The 18,817-nt window shown below is 47.0% G+C and overlaps 1 protein-coding gene across 40 annotated transcripts in view; it reads right to left on the reverse strand.

Moving 5' to 3' along the window:
• The window catches only part of LOC139767191 (muscle calcium channel subunit alpha-1-like), a 1,449,841-nt gene that overhangs the window by 1,281,325 nt on the left and 149,699 nt on the right, over positions 1 to 18,817 (reverse strand). For 7 of the 40 annotated variants that reach the window (XM_071696283.1, XM_071696269.1, XM_071696290.1 and 4 more), the window contains exon 1: positions 4,105 to 5,134. The exons of 5 other annotated variants lie outside the window; for them this stretch is intronic. In XM_071696283.1, the coding sequence (XP_071552384.1) occupies positions 4,105 to 4,222 (118 nt within the window). In that variant the 5' untranslated portion in view covers positions 4,223 to 5,134. Of the gene's footprint in view, positions 1 to 4,104; positions 5,145 to 18,817 lie in introns of those variants that run through there. 28 more of the 40 variants (XM_071696287.1, XM_071696268.1, XM_071696266.1 and 25 more) reach the window with 14 other exon arrangements.

Raw genomic sequence — 18,817 nt, forward strand, 5'->3', positions numbered from 1 at the left:
TAAGTGTGTTGGCTGCTGGAGAGGAGCCAGCGACAGACCCCCACACGACAAGGGAACTGCATGGCTTAAAACACAGTAGACCTCTCGAGTACAGCGGCGCCCCGACCTGCCCACAGGTCCCCCACGACTGTGCCCGCCCGCCCTCCCGTCTTTACCTCCTCTGGTCTATGGTGCTTGGCGGCTCTGTCTCTCTAGATCGTCCGTCAATTACCAGGTCCCTTTGTCTCCCCGTCCGTCCCCTTTCATGAGGACGAAGACATCCGCCCTAGCTCTTGTATCTAGCGCCTTATGTGGCCTCCTGAAGTGTCGGGTTGCGACGCCCTCCACCGCCGCCGCCACCTGCTCCCTCACGCGGTGACACCCTCACACACATTTCACGTTACGTAAGGACGCTGTTCCTCTAGCCCCTCTGAACTACCTCCACCCCCCCTCAACGCCCCTCTCTATAAACCAGGGCGCGCACGTGCGCACCGTTCAACCATTTATCTCCTCGCCTGTGAGGACTTTCGCGCGCGCCTCGCTTCTCCCCTTCACGCATTCCTCCAGTTCACTCCGTGCAGACTGCACAAACACCTTCTCTTCCCGCTCTTTATTCTAAAACACCCTCTCGCTGAGCCTGGGTCGGTCTCTTTTCCACCCAGAACATCCACCAACGTGAGCAGAAAAACACTCCACATCCCCCCCTCTCTTCCTCACACATGGGGCGCGCATGGATTCGTCCAGTGAAGGCTGAGGGCTGGCTGGCCTCTCGCTCGTCACATATAGACAGCACTATACGACCCTGGTCATCTCCCTCCCTTTCATCAGCCAGGATCCTCCACAGCTGCTCCTCTAACTAAATGTGTAAATCGCACTTATTATCAAATCTCTCTCTCTCTCTCTCTCTCTCTCTCTCTCTCTCTCTCTCTCTCTCTCGCCCCACCGGCTGATCGATGATTGGTCAACAAACGTCGCGTCGTTAACTGCCTTGTTTACTAACAACACAAGAGGAAGGGGAGAGGGGGGGGGATTACCCTTGAATGTATGTGTCCACAAGTGTTGGGTGGATTAACGAGACGCGAGGACCAGCTGTTAGCGTGTGCGACGGCCTGTGCGCGTGTGACAGTTGTGGTGTGTGACGTGTGTGTGACAAGTGTGGTGAGTGACAGTTGCTGTGTGTGTGTGTGTGTGTGTGTGTGTGTGTGTGTGTGTGTGTGTGTGTGTGTGACAGCTATCGTGAGGTGACAGTTGCTAAGTTGTGACACTCGTATGACATGTATTGCACGTGGGGGGGGGGGGCTGTTGTGTCAAAAGTGTGTGACAGATGAACGTGACAGGCGTGCTGTGTGACAGCGTCTGTGTACAGCACATGTGTACGTATATTACACCTGTTCTGTGTGTGTGTGTGTGTGTGTGTGTGTGTGTGTGTGTGTGTGTGTGTGTGTGTGTGGGTGGGTGTGTGCATGTGTGTGTGTGTGTGTGTGTGTGTGTGTGTGTGTGTGTGTGTGTGTGTGTGTGTGTGTGTGTGACATGACCACAGCTATAGTATGTGTGAGAGCAACGCGAGGGGCAGCATCTCTCACGCGTGACAGCTGTCGAGCGTGAGAGGCATCCATGAAAGCTGTTATCTTTATGGAAGATTACGTGTGTATACAACACCTGTTTCGTGTGACATCTGGGGGTGTGGCAGAGGTGCGGGGTGACGTCAAGCAAGTAGATATTCCATCTTGCCAAATATACCTTCGACATGCAAACCATCCTCTCTCTCTCTCTCTCTCTCTCTCTCTCTCTCTCTCTCTCTCTATATATATATATATATATATATATATATATATATATATATATATATATATATATATATATATATATACCTCAACGTCCATCCATCTTAGATCCTACGTTACTAATAATATCAAAGGTTAAATTGGCTACAACGCCCCCCTTCTCCCCCTCCCCCGCCAGGCGGTTTAGATAGACATGAATCAACCCATGTATATATATGTATAAAACACCCTGAATGTATATGTATTAACCCCCCCCCCCCCTCCGACATTATGATCACAGCGGTAGGAACACAAAGCATAGCGTCTGCGTGCAACTTTTCTCCAAGCGTCTATTTATATGCTTGTAGCGGTTAGCGAGTGAGGCAGACAGACGCAAAGACGCTGTGGCACATCTTCGTCTGGCATTTAACCCAGCTGGGATGGACGGAACCTGTTGCCCATCTACCGCTACACTTTACCCCCATCTGTTGCACATATCATTACCTTCCCCTTGGTACTCTGTACTGACCTGAGTGTGTGTGGTGTGTGTGTGTGTGTGTGTGTGTGTGTGTGTGTGTGTGTGTGTGTGTGTGTGTGTGTGTGTGTGTGTTCTCCATTCGTTCATCTCTGTTTTATTATCTTTATCTTTCTTGGTGATGGACGAGACAGGTTCCGTAACACGGTGACAGATATCAAGTTGCCTTCATTGGGACGAAGCAAGGAGCCGCCTGCTCTTAATATCGTTTCCCTGTTGTTTTAAACCTCCGCTCTGAACAATGTCCCTCACCATCGTGACCAACTTAATGTCTAAGAGTTCTCTAGAGTGATCCCAGTCATCACACATTGACCAACGTAATGTCTAAGAGTTCTCTAGAGTGATCCCAGTCATCACACATCGACCAACGTAATGTCTAAGAGTTCTCTAGAGTGATCCTAGTCACCACACAGTCCTCTAAATAAAAAAAAAACTCAATCATTTACCAAAGTCTTAATGCAACACACTCACTCTAGCAACCTCAAGATTAGTCGAACAACTTTAACCTTTTGGACACAAACTCTTCAGCGGGGGCAGTATGACACGCCAGCCTGGCCTTCAACCTTCCTCCTGAAGGGCCGGATCAAAGCCCCGCGAAGAAGAAGAAGAAGAAGAAGAAGCCTCCTCCTCACCGAAGTGCTCAGGACGTTACAATCTTCACTCGAGCAAACTATCCCAAACATGTGGTTAATCCAGCCCGCCCGCCCGCCCGCCCGTCATTCCACACAAGGAACATTTCCAAAGTTAAATGCCACACGAACCCCTTGGACCTGGGGGCGAGGGGGGTTGCGGTGCTCGCGACGCGTCGTCCGGGGGGGGTGGGTTGGTGGGGGTACTAAAACAGGCTGAATGCCGTTCCTCGAGCACATTCCTGGGGGGGGGGCGCCTGTGGCTAACACCCCCCCCCCCCCCCCCAACAACTTGGGTGTTGATCCTACAGAGGCAAGACCAATGGGTGTCAGGGTTCGTATCCAGGCCATCAGCTTGGCGCACAGACTTGAGCAGCGCCTCCAAGTCATCCCACAGGAATCCCCCTGTCGAATCCCCTTACCCAACAACACCCCAGATACGAAGATATGCAACGTAATCTTGACGTGACTCGAATTATACCGCTACCCTGCGAGGCAGCCATAGCTAAACCTTACCCCGAACATATCATCTCTTGAATTATGTTTTGACGTCAACGCACCGCGGAGTAAAAAGACAACCTTCTCTAGCAGACCATCTCAGACGCACGGACCACCCCTCCCACTGTCTTCATATTGTATACTCTCATCACAGCAAGACATCCCTCCCTCCCCACATCTTCATATTGTATACCCTCATCACAGCTAGACATCCCTCCCTCCCCACATCTTCGACTCCTTTACATGACAAACGCTTAAACGATTCCCCTCCTTCTGTTCCTTCCTTCACAGGAGCAACCCTGCAGCAGGTGTCACCAGACGTGGACACCAGTGATGCCTCACGCCACCGCTTCCTCCCCGTCAACATTTCCTTGCTCCCCGCCTCCCTGGCCTCCTCCTGGTCCTTCCTCACATCACCACACACAAGGGCAACACCTCCCTATCCAAAGAACTTTCGGTATACAACACAATATACGCAATACAACCTTCTCCTTTATGACAGCGTTCGCCCTACCTGACGCGCACTGTCTGTCATTCCCCTAAGACGTGTGGAGGAACGCAACATAATCCCCCTCTTCACAACTCCTGCAGAGAACACCTCATCCCCTTGCAACACTCGAGGATCCTTCATCTTTCCTGGTCACGACTCACCCCCCCACACCCATACCAAGTACCCCCTGCAGCTTCTGTTGACACTTACCTTCCTCCTCCGACGCAGCCTTCGTGAAGTACTCGCCGAAGTCGTCCATCATCTCCGGGTCCGTCTCCGGGTTGTATTTCCCCACCTTCATCCGCGCCCGGAACTTCTGGACAGGCATCTTGCAGGCCGGTCCGTTGCTCCTGCTTCAGCTCGATGCCTGGGGTCCGTCGGACTTGTCCCTCCCTCTTCTCAGCGTCTGTGGGTCTCTCTGTTGTTCTGTTGCACCGCGCGGCGCCTCAGCGGACGCACAACCTGGCGTTATCTTTTCCTCTCTCTCTCAAATCCTCGGATATGACACAAGAGGAGGCACAGAAATATATCACAGGCCGCCCCACACACACACCCCCCGGGCCACCACTAGTGGCAGGCCTCTCCCTCACTTCACTGATGCACAGCACAACACAAGGGTAACTCGACGCTCGTTGCAACCACCTCAAAGCGCACTCTCTCCCATCCCGCGTGTGGCTGATGACCGGGACACAGAGGAGAGGAAGGGGGTCCCCTCTCACGACGCCCCTAGAGTGTGGTGGTGGTGCTGGAGTAGTGTGTGTGCCCACAACGACCGCTCCTCCTCGCCGCACATACACACACACACACACACACACACACACACTCTCACACCCGGCAACACACCAGTCCTTCGCCAGCTCCACCACCAGGCCCAGCCACAGGGCCTCCTGTCCCCACCTGTGGCGCCCCCCGACTCAGGAGGCTATTCCGCACCTTTTTATATTTTTTTTGTGTGTGTGTCAGTTCACCGACAATATATATGTATACAAAGGTGTAGCGGAGGAGGCCAAGAAGAGGCGGAGGAGGAGCAGGAGCAGCGGGGTTTGAAATCCCGCAGCAGGCGCTACTGCAGCAGAAGTCGCAGCAGGAGGAGGTAGTGGTGGAGAGAGAGAGAGAGAGGGAGGGGGGGTAGGCGGAGACGGTCGTTGGTGTTGAGACGTCGTTGGAAGCGTCAAGGCGCGCGGGAGGCAGCCGCCACAGCTCCCGCTCTGAGCCAACAATGGTCGAATTCCTGGCAAAAACGCAACACCGCACACCGAAAATAATCACCCACACGAATGGTACAATCTGAAAACGGGACGTCGGGCATGTTGCTCACACCGTCCTCCTCCTCCTCCTCCTCCTCCTCCTCCCGTAGTTCGGTCTCCACCCCACCCCCTGTCACGGCCCGGGGGGTGTCATGCGGGGTATGACAGAGGCGGTGCGTCCTGTCACAGTGACAAGTCGGAGCGGACGGAACCCCCCGCTGCCCTGCCCACCTCAACCTCAACCTATCATTTCTTCCCTCCTTTGACGTTTGACACCCCCCCTCCGCCTCAACACCTCCCCCCCCCCTAACTACAGTTGGCAACCGCCCTTCCATATTGCATCGCTCGCGGTGAAACGCAAGAGTATAACCGAACCCCCCACACCTTTTCCCCTTCCCACCCCATCGCGGCCTGCCTCTCCACACACGACCCCTGTGAGAGGAGGCGCTCCCCTCCCTTCCCTCCCTCCTGCTTCGACGCACTCGAGGATCGTGAAACGCCCTCCCTCGTCAAGCACAGACAATACCTAGATGCTCCCGAGGATGCATAAAAAAAGGGGGGACGGGGGCCCCAATCACCATCGCCACTCAGGGGCCCCCGTCGACACCAGGTTTAAAATCCGTCAGCGTCATCCCCCTGAACATGAGAGAGCAAATCTACCCACACCCACACACCTGAAAAAATAATAACCTTACGTACAGCTGATTTTGTACGCCCGAGACGCTTATACATACATACATATATACATCCAGTCTCTCGCGCCCCCCTTAGAGGGTATATTCAAAACTCTCTCTCTTTCTCTCTCTCTCTCTCTCTCTCTCTCTCTCTCTCTCTCTCTCTCTCTCTCTCTCTCTCTCTCTCTCTCTCGCTCCTGTCGTAACCCCGTCAGAGAAGACCAGCACCGGGGTACTATCACAGGGGGGGGGGATTCCTAGGGGTCCAATACGGGGAACCCTGGGGTCCAATACGGGGAACCCCTGGGGGCCAATACGGGGGAGCCCTGGGGACTCATACGGGGGACCCCTGGGGGCCAATACGGGGGACTCTGGGGACTCATACGGGAGACCCCTGGGGGCCAATACGGGGGAGCCCTGGGGACTCATACGGGGGACCCCTGGGGGCCAATACGGGGGAGCCCTGGGGACTCATACGGGGGACCCCTGGGGGCCAATATGGGGGACCCTGCCGACCAAGACACGGGAACCTGGGGGACCAATACAGGGGAACCTGGGGGACGAATGATACACAATATTCCGTACTACAAAATATTCCTCTAGATAGAACATTCCGTTATACAGAACATTCCGTTATACAGAACATTCCGTTATACAGAACATTCCGTTATACAGAACATTCCGTTATACAGAACATTCCGTTATGCAGAACATGAGTTCAGCACATCATTGCGCAACAAAGAACACTTCCTAATGAACATTCCATCATGCGAAACATTCATAAATACAGACCATTCAGTAGTACAGAATATTCGTGGTAATGCAGAAGATCCAGTAGTACAGAATATTCAGTATTACAGAATATTTCGTGGTAATACAGAAAGATTCAGTGATACAGAATATTTCGTGGTAATACAGAAGATTCAGTAACACAATATTTCGTCGTAATACAGAAGATTCAGCAACAGAGAATATTTCATGGTAATACAGAAGATTCAATGATACAGAATATTTCACATTACACAGTCATCTCACTGTACCCGGACGACATCTGTACCGTCGTGCGATCGGAACGCTTCGGTCCCTGTACCATTCGTTACACGACCCGCCTCTCTGACGTCGTCTATATAAGGGTATGAAACGTCCTCTCCAACGTACGTACATGTGATGACGTCATGCGGAGGGGGGCCACCGTACGTACATGTGATGACGTCATGCGGGGTGGTCTTCTTTTTTTCCTATAAGGCCGTCCACGTGACCAGACCCTCCGGGGTCTTGTTATCTCCAAACGACCGACCATCGGACCCCTCCTTCGTACGAAGCTGGTTCACTCGTGGCGACACCTTGTTCTCACCTCACGTACGACTGTATTCATCCAGGGTGATCATATTTCTCGAACACTCACTGCTACCATCGTTACAGGTAACCATCCCCCGCCCCCCCCTCCCTCCGTTTTCGTTCGGTTAATTTCCAACCCTTCCCCCCCCCACCCCGTTTTTTTTTTTTTCCCTGCTAATTTCATGTTTCAGTTGAAAGATTCAGTGGTGGTGATTCGACCGGAAATAGTCGTTGAGCTGTGAGCGCCGTGCACCTCGTCCCCGAGGCGCTGTGTCTTTCTCTTTATTTTCGTCGTATGAATCAACTTATTTTCTGTGCAACAATGTCTGGGGTACACACACACACACACACACACACACACACACACACACACACACACACTGTGTGGTATCGCTCGCTCGCTCGCTCGCTCGTGGAATCTCCACCAGAGAATGTGATTCGGTCGTTAGCGAGAATGGTCTCTCCTACTGGTTGGCCCGCAAGCCTCTGAAAGGGTTAGAAGGTCTCTGGTTGGTTGGGCTGTTTAGGGACTATTAACTCTAATGGTCATCAAGGCCGTCAACGTCATGTTATAACTACTAGTAACAATAATTATCAATGACCTCCTTCTTCGGATATTCAATATAATTCTAAGACCATACACATTGTACGCGTGACCCTTCCCTCATATAACACTATATATCAGATCAAATTAAGTTACACTTAGTACTAAAGTTGATGGCCAAATTACCTTATGTAATTCAACCCACTGAATCAATACTACCTTCACCTTCCTAATACCAGTTCACCAATGTAATTCATGTTTCATTCCCGCAATCAGTGTTCAAAATGGAAAATAATACAGACCCTTTGAGAATACCTAAGAATCATATCGATGTCATCAGACTATAAAGAGAGTCATCTGTTGGCTATATGAGGATTGAACAATGGCTCGAAGTGTAATACAATGATTGTTAATGAGCGTTCAACAATTATCATAAAAAAAAATATATTATGGCAATAATCCTTATACTGTGGTAACTTTAATGTACAAATGGTGGCTCGATGTTATGCTGGAACACCCTCACTTTCTCTTGAATAACGACATTGAAACTATGTCGGAATAAGAATGTTCAAGCAGACCAGATTGCTTCAGTTTACCTAAAAGAAGGAAGAAAACGGTACCTTGTGAAATTCAGAGAAAACGTACAGGGAAAACGATAGCATATGGGATACACACTTATCCATCTACCATATGTTGTACGCTTATCTATCTTTTTGCTGTATCTCATCATTATCCGTCGACATATGGGTAATACTAATAGTATTCTATGCTAGAAATAACCATCGTCCATCTTCCACCATGGTCTCTCTGATCACCTCAGCATATATAACTTCCCTTCCTTACCATATGGAACATTAAAACGTTGTATCAACACCGACTCTAATACCATTTCTGAATAATGATGATGTTGATAATAGAATTTCCTTCATTATGTAAAAGTTCAGCTGTGGTGACCTTTGGACGCAAAACATGACATGTTATTCATGTGTTTACTGGTGCATACTGAGCATACAAATGAAGGTGTAACGAATAATCATTGGTCAAATCTTTCATATATATATATATATATATATATATATATATATATATATATATATATATATATATATATATATATATATATATATATATATATATATATATATATATATATCGATTAAATAGGAAAAACTAAATGTATGCGTAATGCTCTCACATATATCACTAATCATTCATATAATTTACACTAAATAGGGTTTCCTGAATCGCTGACATGTAATGTATCTTAAGATAAAACCTTACGAATCTGACAGACTGATAAAAACTACAAAATTCATAAAATAAATAATTAGTGCAATAGATTAATCGTTACCCCACGATATACAATTTTCTCTCATTCTGAACCGCTTCGTTTTCTGTGAAAAGACGAAGATAATAGTTTTCTTTCAATCAGAAAAGCAGCGTTTTCTACGAGGTAGAGGAACCCCTAACTCAAGTAGATTTTCCAAGATACATGCAAGCCTGACAAGGGTTTGTACCGTTACAAAAGTCTATGATACACATATTACTGTTTCAGTAGAAATATGATAGAGTAAATTTAACTGCGTGTCAAATCATTGTGTGGTTTACGAAGCGTGGATGAAAAATGAAGAAATCTATCGACATTTTCTAATAGAACAACCACTAAATTCAAAATACTGGGCAAATGAATACGCACAGAAAAGAAAAACCAATGGGATTCATAATAACAGAGCACCACAATGAATCAAACTAGCCTCGGCCATATAACATAGTCTAGCATAAAGTAACGTTTTCTCTCATGCTAAAGGTTATAATTTTCTACAATGGATACGACCCCCAACTATAGCATATTTTTCAGCAAATCTAACTTTATCATGATTATTGTAATATGGCAGTAAACGATAGACATTACTGCTTCAGTACGCTGTTAATTTTATATATATATATATATATATATATATATATATATATATATATATATATATATATATGATCATAGTTTTCGCGTTAGGGCAATATCCGATCACATCCATTCCCTCGCTGTCATGTGCAATGCACCGACACCACAGCTCTCTATCCATAACCAGGTCCCGCAGACCTTCCCAGGGTTGACCCCAGAAGATTAGAAAAAAAAAAAAAAAAATTGGACGAGTCTCCCAGCTGTTCCTTGACGACCTCTATGACGCAAGCAGGTGAATTACGACGTTCACAGATACGACCCTCCCACCTCCCTCTTACGTCACAAATACGACCCTCCCACCTCCCTCTTACGTGAACAAGGAAAGAGAGAGAGAGAGATGATCTGCCCACGTACCACAGCATCACCAGGCCAACCAACCAACCAACCATGAGCCCGATATGCAAATCCGAGGCGGTCGCTGGCGAGGCGGGGACCAGGCCCCCGCTGAAGATGACGTGGGGAGGGAGGAGGGAGGGAAGAGGGAGGGAAGAGGGAGGGAAGAGGGAGGGGGGTTCGATTCTTCATACCACTCATTGTCCTGGCGATGGCGGGCCCAGACGACCAGCGGGGTCTGCCACAGACGCCAGGGCTGGACACCAGGGCATCAATCCTCCCTAACTACCCCAGAGAGAGAGAGAGAGAGAGAGAGAGAGAGAGAGAGAGAGAGAGAGCCAGTACATTAGTTTCCAGTTCATACTACAGTTCCCTGAGCCTGACATCACCCTGTCAGTTAAAGTAAACAAATAAATCAACTGATACACATTTATGAATAAAGCAATACAAAAAATTAAGATTCAATATATATATATATATATATATATATATATATATATATATATATATATATATATATATATATATATATATATAATCATATGTTTCCAGGATATTGTGTGGTATAAATCACATCAAAATTACTTTACATCTCACGACTGAATCATTAACAAACTCAAGACTCATAAAGTGGAGGCTAATGAACCTCCTTCACACCCACATAGAAGGAACCAGACTTGGTGCCATCACCAAAAAGGAAGGAGAGATCAGAGGGAAAATATAGGTAACGGTTGCAAAAAAAGAAAAAAAATCAGAAGTGTTAAAAAACTGTCCTGAAATTTCCCTCGACCCGAAGCAAGAGAACTGTTGACTGAGGACGACCAATGGGCAGTCAAATTGATACAGCAAACATGAGATAGAAATTAAAGAGAAAATGCTGGAAAATACGAGAATAAGCATAACCCAATCAAAATACATAAAAGAATACATATGATCAAAAATTCAGCAATGAATATTAAGTTCATAAAATACCTCTTATTCCAAAGGGAAGAAAACGAGGAAATAATAATAATAATAATACCAATAATAATAATAATAATAGTAATAATAATAATAATAATAATAATAATAATAATAATAACAATAATGATAATAATAATAACAATAATAATAATAATAATAATAATAATAATAATAATAATAACAATAATAACAATAATAATAATAATAATAATAGTAATGAAAATAATAATAATAATAATGATAACAATAATAATAATAATAATAATAATAATAATAATAATAATAATAATAGTAATGATAATAATAATAATAAAAAGGGGTAAAAGTGTTGAAAGATCAGAGAATCTTGAGGATTAAATGATCTTTGTGAGAGACACAATGGTGCTTCGCGTGGCACCGCCCGCCGCCGCCCGGAGGAAACCGGTAGTGTAAGGGAGGGGGGAGGGGAGGGGAGGGGAGGGGAGGGTGTCATTAAGGCGAGGAGTGACCCCCCCCCCTCCCCACAAACAGCCACTATATCAACCACTACAATGGAGCCAGGGAGGCGAGCCGCGGTCACTCCACCATTTGCCATCCGTTCCTCTCGCCCCTGAAATAGAAAACGGTATCCGGCGCCGCCGACGCCGCCAGGGGGGGTTTGGTAGCCTCCTAACGCCCCCCCCCCCCCTATCCCTCTCGCCCGCGTTTTCGCTCGAGCCTGAAATAGAAAACGGGGTCATGGTCCCCCAGGACTACTGTATCACATTCTTCGCAGCTGATTTCTCACTTGGGTACGACGGTACGACCTTTGTGGACGACGGTACGAACGACCCAAGGGTATCAGAGCTTGACCATACACACACACACCCATATATATATATATATATATATATATATATATATATATATATATATATATATATATATATATATATATAACAAACTTAAAGCACAATCTACCATGCTTTGGGCTTCTCTATTAAGAAAATAAGAAGTAAATCAACTGTTAAAATACAAGAACTGTGCCACACCTGATGTTCTGTACCAAAAAAGATTTAATCACGTAAGAGTTGAACTCGAAGAACAAGAACACTTCCCCTGACCCATAACAGGGACAGGCATGAGGCAAATGGGTATCTAAAATACGCGGGAGTTTCAATGAAAGTATTCTCCAAATGGCAAAACTGTCCACAAAAGACATATGAGTGAGTCGTACACGTACGACAACTTCTGTGCCAGTCGTACGATGGCCTCAAACCTCCATGTCCGATAAGGTTCATTTGAATGGGTTTTTTCTTCTCTATTTCTTTTGTCCTTTTCATATTTTTTTTTCCTAACCTTCTAATATTATTTGACACAACTCCTTGCTCGACCAGGCTCACCAGAGCGGGCCAAGAGGCTCATCCGATCCTTCAAACAGATATCCTCTAACCCTTTGAATACCACATTTAACCCTTCCATGCTTCAATTTACATAATTCCCTGAGGAGGGATCCTCCAAAGCTAATGTCAGTGGACGACTGTATGATCTCTCTGAGGAGGAGGAGGAGGAGGAGGAGGAGGAGGAAGAGGAGGAGGAGGAGGAGGAGGAGGAGGAGGAGGAGGAGGAAGAGGAGGAGGAGGAGGAGGAGGAGGAGGAGGAGGAGGAGGAGGCGTATGTAAACCCTACTGAACTGATCCTCGTTAATCCATCCTAGACCGATTCAAAGATTAAAGTAAGAAGTCCTTATACGTTCTGCTGGGGTCATACAACCCCTCAGTCTTTGAGTGATTAATACCATCTGACGAGCAACACTTAAGGTTTACAGACCTAGATTCCCCTCACTTTCCCCTCACTGGTGTAGATCTACATTCCCCTCACCCTCCACACCCCCTATACGTGTTGACATACAACACACGAGTCATATCTTTCATGTTTCCAAATGGTTTATCTCTGATGAAAATGAGGGAGGGGTAAGAAGAACAAAATCTGAAACGTCACCACATCTGTCATGAATAATATTCTGCTTTTGTTAAATTCATATAAGACTTCGGAAACCTATATTAAGAAAATCTGATATAAGACTGATCGTTCCAAAGGATCCAAAGCCATATACCCCAATCGATCCTTTTATTCGATGAGGTATTTCATCATATTAAACACAACACACACACACACACACACGTTTTGAGGGAACAGAAAACCCACTTCAGCAGGAGGCATTACATGGCTGCCTGACCTACACCCACCCCCCCTGCATGGACCTGAGTTGACCTGTGAAGACCTGAGTTGACCTGTGAAGACCTGAGTTGACCTGTGAAGACCTGTAGGGGGTAACATACTTACCCGGAGAAGATTCCCTGGTGTTGATGGACGCTGCAGGAGGGAAAGCAGAGGGTGAGGGAAAGAGAAGTCAAGGGGTGAGTGCGAGCAGCTAAGGGGGTGTGGAGAGGGGAAACTAAGGGATGGAAAGCTAAGGGTCAAGAGGTAGAACATCAAACAGACCTAAGGGTTAGAGTTGACAGGAGTGTGAGGTAAAGACGTGCCGTAGATTAAGGGGAGCTGAGGGTGGAGCTGACAGGGTGAGGACCAGGGTGATGGTTGACCTACATGGGAGGGTGAGAGACTTAATGGGGGAGATGGCAGGTAGGTCAGGGGAGATGCAGGGGTCACGGGAAGAGACAGAGAGACACGTCCAGTACCTGTGGATGAAACAAGAGAAAAATCTTAGTAATCAATAATGATAAAAATAATGATAATAATAATAATAATAGTAATAATAATAATAATAACAATGGACGCCAATTAATGGTGGCATGTGCCAAATTTGTACATGATATTAGTCAAAGCTTCTGTGATAAAACTATCTCTGAAAATCATGAAATGTTAAGATACGACACGTGTAAGTAGGACTCTTTTATTTCACATCTTTTGCGCTACCTCGCAAACGCGGGAGACAGCGACAAAGCAAAATAAAAAATAAAAAAAATAATATAATATAATATATATATATATATATATATATATATATATATATGTATTCCTGGTAAATTATATGGGAGGGTATTGATTGAGAGGGTGAAGGCATGTACAGAGCATCAGATTGGGGAAGAGCAGTGCGGTTTCAGAAGTGGTAGAGGATGTGTGGATCAGGTGTTTGCTTTGAAGAATGTATGTGAGAAATACTTAGAAAAGCAAATGGATTTGTATGTAGCATTTATGGATCTGGAGAAGGCATATGATAGAGTTGATAGAGATGCTCTGTGGAAGGTATTAAGAATATATGGTGTGGGAGGCAAGTTGTTAGAAGCAGTGAAAAGTTTTTATCGAGGATGTAAGGCATGTGTACGTGTAGGAAGAGAGGAAAGTGATTGGTTCTCAGTGAATGTAGGTTTGCGGCAGGGGTGTGTGATGTCTCCATGGTTGTTTAATTTGTTTATGGATGGGGTTGTAAAGGAGGTAAATGCAAGAGTCCTGGAAAGAGGGGCAAGTATGAAGTCTGTTGGGGATGAGAGAGCTTGGGAAGTGAGTCAATTGTTGTTCGCTGATGATACAGCGCTGGTGGCTGATTCATGTGAGAAACTGCAGAAGCTGGTGACTGAGTTTGGTAAAGTGTGTGGAAGAAGAAAGTTGAGAGTAAATGTGAATAAGAGCAAGGTTATTAGGTACAGTAGGGGTGAGGGTCAAGTCAATTGGGAGGTGAGTTTGAATGGAGAAAAACTGGAGGAAGTGAAGTGTTTTAGATATCTGGGAGTGGACCTGTCAGCGGATGGAACCATGGAAGCGGAAGTGGATCATAGGGTGGGGGAGGGGGCGAAAATTTTGGGAGCCTTGAAAAATGTGTGGAAGTCGAGAACATTATCTCGGAAAGCTAAAATGGGTATGTTTGAGGGAATAGTGGTTCCAACAATGCTGTATGGTTGCGAGGCGTGGGCTATGGATAGAGATGTGCGCAGGAGGATGGATGTGCTGGAAATGAGATGTTTGAGGACAATGTGTGGTGTGAGGTGGTTTGATCGAGTAAGTAACGTAAGGGTAAGAGAGATGTGTGGAAATAAAAAGAGCGTGGTTGAGAGAGCAGAAGAGGGTGTTTTGAAATGGTTTGGGCACATGGAGAGAATGAGTGAGGAGAGATTGACCAAGAGGATATATGTGTCGGAGGTGGAGGGAACGAGGAGAAGAGGGAGACCAAATTGGAGGTGGAAAGATGGAGTGAAAAAGATTTTGTGTGATCGGGGCCTGAACATGCAGGAGGGTGAAAGGAGGGCAAGGAATAGAGTGAATTGGAGTCATGTGGTATACAGGGGTTGACGTGCTGTCAGTGGATTGAAGCAAGGCATGTGAAGCGTCTGGGGTAAACCATGGAAAGCTGTGTAGGTATGTATATTTGTGTGTGTGGACGTGTGTATGTACATGTGTATGGGGGGGGGGGGGGTTGGGCCATTTCTTTCGTCTGTTTCCTTGCGCTACCTCGCAAACGCGGGAGACAGCGACAAAGAAAAAAAAAAAAAAAAAAAAAAAAATATATATATATATATATATATATATATATATATATATATATATATATATATGTGTGTGTGTGTGTGTGTGTGTGTGTGTGTGTGACCAGTGAGACCTTTGGTGGAGGTGGCAAAGAGAAAACGAAGACATTAACGAGTTATGTTATAATGGCACACAGATCTGCCTCATCCTCTCACATTTCTTACTGGTTTCCCTTCAGGACAACAGAACGAAGCAAAAGGAGGCAAGCGAAGCTGCCTACGTTACCACCTCAGCCCTGACTGAAGAAGACGACTGGTGAGGGCCTCCTCCTTCCCTCAGCTGGTGTTGTGGATGGCTCGGTGGTCGTCTTCATGGTAAGTTCCCCCCTGGTCGTTTCCTTGTATGTGACATGTGGTGGTCAAGGCATGGAGAGAGAGAGAGAGAGAGAGAGAGAGAGAGAGAGAGAGAGAGAGAGAGAGAGAGAGAGAGAGAGGAGAGAGAGAGAGAGAGAGAGAGGAATCAATCATAACTGATGAAGGGGAAATGCAAATAGAGAACACAAAAAAAATGATAAGGAAGAGAGTAAAGAGAATGATAGAATTAAGAAAAGCAGGAAGGAGGAATAATAGCAGAGAGAGGAAGAAGAAAAGGTGTAGGCAATATATATATATATTTTAGTCCAGGGAGGTAAAAAAAATATCTATGCGGTGTGCGGGGAGGAACAGGCTGGAGGAGGAACCGGTAGCGCCTCCAATGCCATCGTCATCAAAAACTCATCGACCTCAGGAGGCAGACAACCTCAGCCAGCGATCACGAGATCTCAACCTGCCTTTAATAACCAGGCATCACCACACACACACAGCCTCCCTGCCCCCGAGCGTGCCGCGGTATAGGATCCTCGACCTCATCCACCTCCTCCCACCCTCACTCGAAACCCCTGTGGCTTAGCACTCTCTATAGCTACTACCTCCCCCACCTCCTCTGGCTAACGCTTGCTACCTCCCCACCTCCACAATCTCCCCACAGATGCCCTGTACCGGGAGAGTGAATGGTGGGGAGGAAGAGGGAGAGGGTGAGGCAGCAGTAGGTCGGGGTGAGGGTGAGGCACAGACCCACATCGCCTCTCTACCGCCTCTCCAACCTCCAACACCGGGTCTCAGGCCCCTCAGAGAGGGAGTCCACCAATTCCACTCAGTAGATATATACAGAAAATTTTCAGAGGATGCGATACGTGAACGTATCTACACTACCGTCTCCAACGAGGTGTTCACGTACCCCTACACCCCACACACACACAACGAGGTGTTCACCCACCCCTACACCCCACACACACACAGCGAGGTGTTCACCCACCCCTACACACCACACACACACAACGAGGTGTTCACCCACTCCTACACCCCACACACACACAACGAGGTGTTCACCCACCCCTACACCCCACACACACACAACGAGGTGTTCACCTACCCCTACACCCCACACACACACAACGAGGTGTTCACCCACCCCTACACCCCACACACACAACGAGGTGTTCACCTACCCCTACACCCCACAACGAGGTGTTCACCCACCCCTACACCCCACACACACACAACGAGGTGTTCACCTACCCCTACACCCCACACAGCGAGGTGTTCACCCACCCCTACACCCCAAACACACACACAACGAATTGGCTTCGTATGGAAAGAAATATAAAACTCCTCCTTACAATTCCTATCATATATCCTCAAGATGTTGGCAGGGTTGAGCCCACCCTCATACATCCTCTAACTATACTAACAATAAAACGCGAGACCCCCAGCCATAAACTATCGCACGTAAACAACGAGGAAGCCATAAACCTCTTCATAAGTTAAGACGAAAAGAAGAAAAAAAGAAAATAAGAAGTTCCTTAATCTGTTTTCTATATAACTGATATGAAGCCCCTTACGTTTTCTATACTGTAAATCTGTCGCCAGCAGATATCTGGAAGGTAGGTAAAAAAAAAACTACCACGAAGTGAACCCATGCCAAATGTCGTCATTAAATCACTAACGACGCGTAATGTTAGGGGGGGAAAAAAAAGGGAAGGTTGTTAGCACCTTTAACGACCTAATTGATCAGAAGCGTGAAAAGCGTGATCGGGAGCAGCTCAGCTCGTGTCCCTTACCAATCACTGCGACCAATCCTTGTTCCAGTGTGCGAGGTGCACTTGAGCAGTACCTCCCAAGTGCACTTTCGTGTAATAATCACATCATCAGGGGAGACACAAGAGAGAAATATAAGTCAGTTGATATACATCGATGATATATATATATATATATATATATATATATATATATATATATATATATATATATATATATATATATCACGTGTTTACGATGTAAATACTGACTCCAGCAAACAACCTTGTGGTACACCAGGTCAACTGTTACTGCATCTGTCCATACCCACGTACTGTCAGAACCTCCCTCCAGTGTGTGTGTGTGTGTGTGTGTGTGTGTGTGTTTGAGAGAGAGAGAGAGAGAGAGAGAGAGAGAGAGAGAGAGAGAGAGAGAGAGAGAGAGAGAGAGAGAGAGAGAGAGAGAGAGAGGTTAAGATTCCAGTGAAATCGACCACAGAACAACATGTCTGTCGTCAGCGAGGCAGCGGCCGTCCCCGTGGTGCTGAACACGGTCGCATCTCCGTACAGAAGAAAAGATATCCCCCTTCACCATCTCCCTGCCTCCTCTTCCTTTCCCCCATCCTCACCATCCCCATTTCCCTTTCCAACTTCCCCCCCTCCTTTCCCCTACCACCATCCTTGCTCCCTGCACCTCCCCCCGGGTTTTTTTTTTTTTTCTTATGCCTTTACGAAACCTTCATAACTTTCAAGAGAGAGAGAGAGAGAGAGAGAGAGAGAGAGAGAGAGAGAGAGAGAGAGAGAGACGCAGTAATCATCACGCCGCGTGACGCACACTACGTGGATGCGATGTAATTAATGAAAGACAATGAACCACATGTTTACCCCCCCCCCCCAATTATCTTTCCTTCATCTTTTTTCCCCCCTCCAATTTACGGGACTCTTCCTATCCCATCCCGTCCCGTCCTGTTCATTCCTTCCCACACCTCAGCATCCCTCCCTCCCTCCTTCCCTCCTTCCTTCCCTCCTCGTGTAACCCTTCTTCAGCCTCGGTCCTCCACTCCCCCACCAATTCCTCCTCGAGATTACGATACAATCATGAACCACCAGGCGGCCATAACTGTGTCCCAGGGGGGGCGGGGGACCATCCCGGGGATGGATCCCCCCCCCCCCCCCCCCCCCCCCAATTCGGGAGCGTCCCGAGAGAAGCCGTCCCAGGCACGGCACGGCGTGGCGCGGCGCGGGGGTCCTACCTAAATCAGGAACCGCTTCTGGAGGCGTCTGGAGGAGGCCGCTCGACCCTAGGGC

The sequence above is a fragment of the Panulirus ornatus genome, chromosome 59 (assembly GCF_036320965.1).
Source record: "Panulirus ornatus isolate Po-2019 chromosome 59, ASM3632096v1, whole genome shotgun sequence".
Taxonomy (NCBI): domain Eukaryota; kingdom Metazoa; phylum Arthropoda; class Malacostraca; order Decapoda; family Palinuridae; genus Panulirus; species Panulirus ornatus.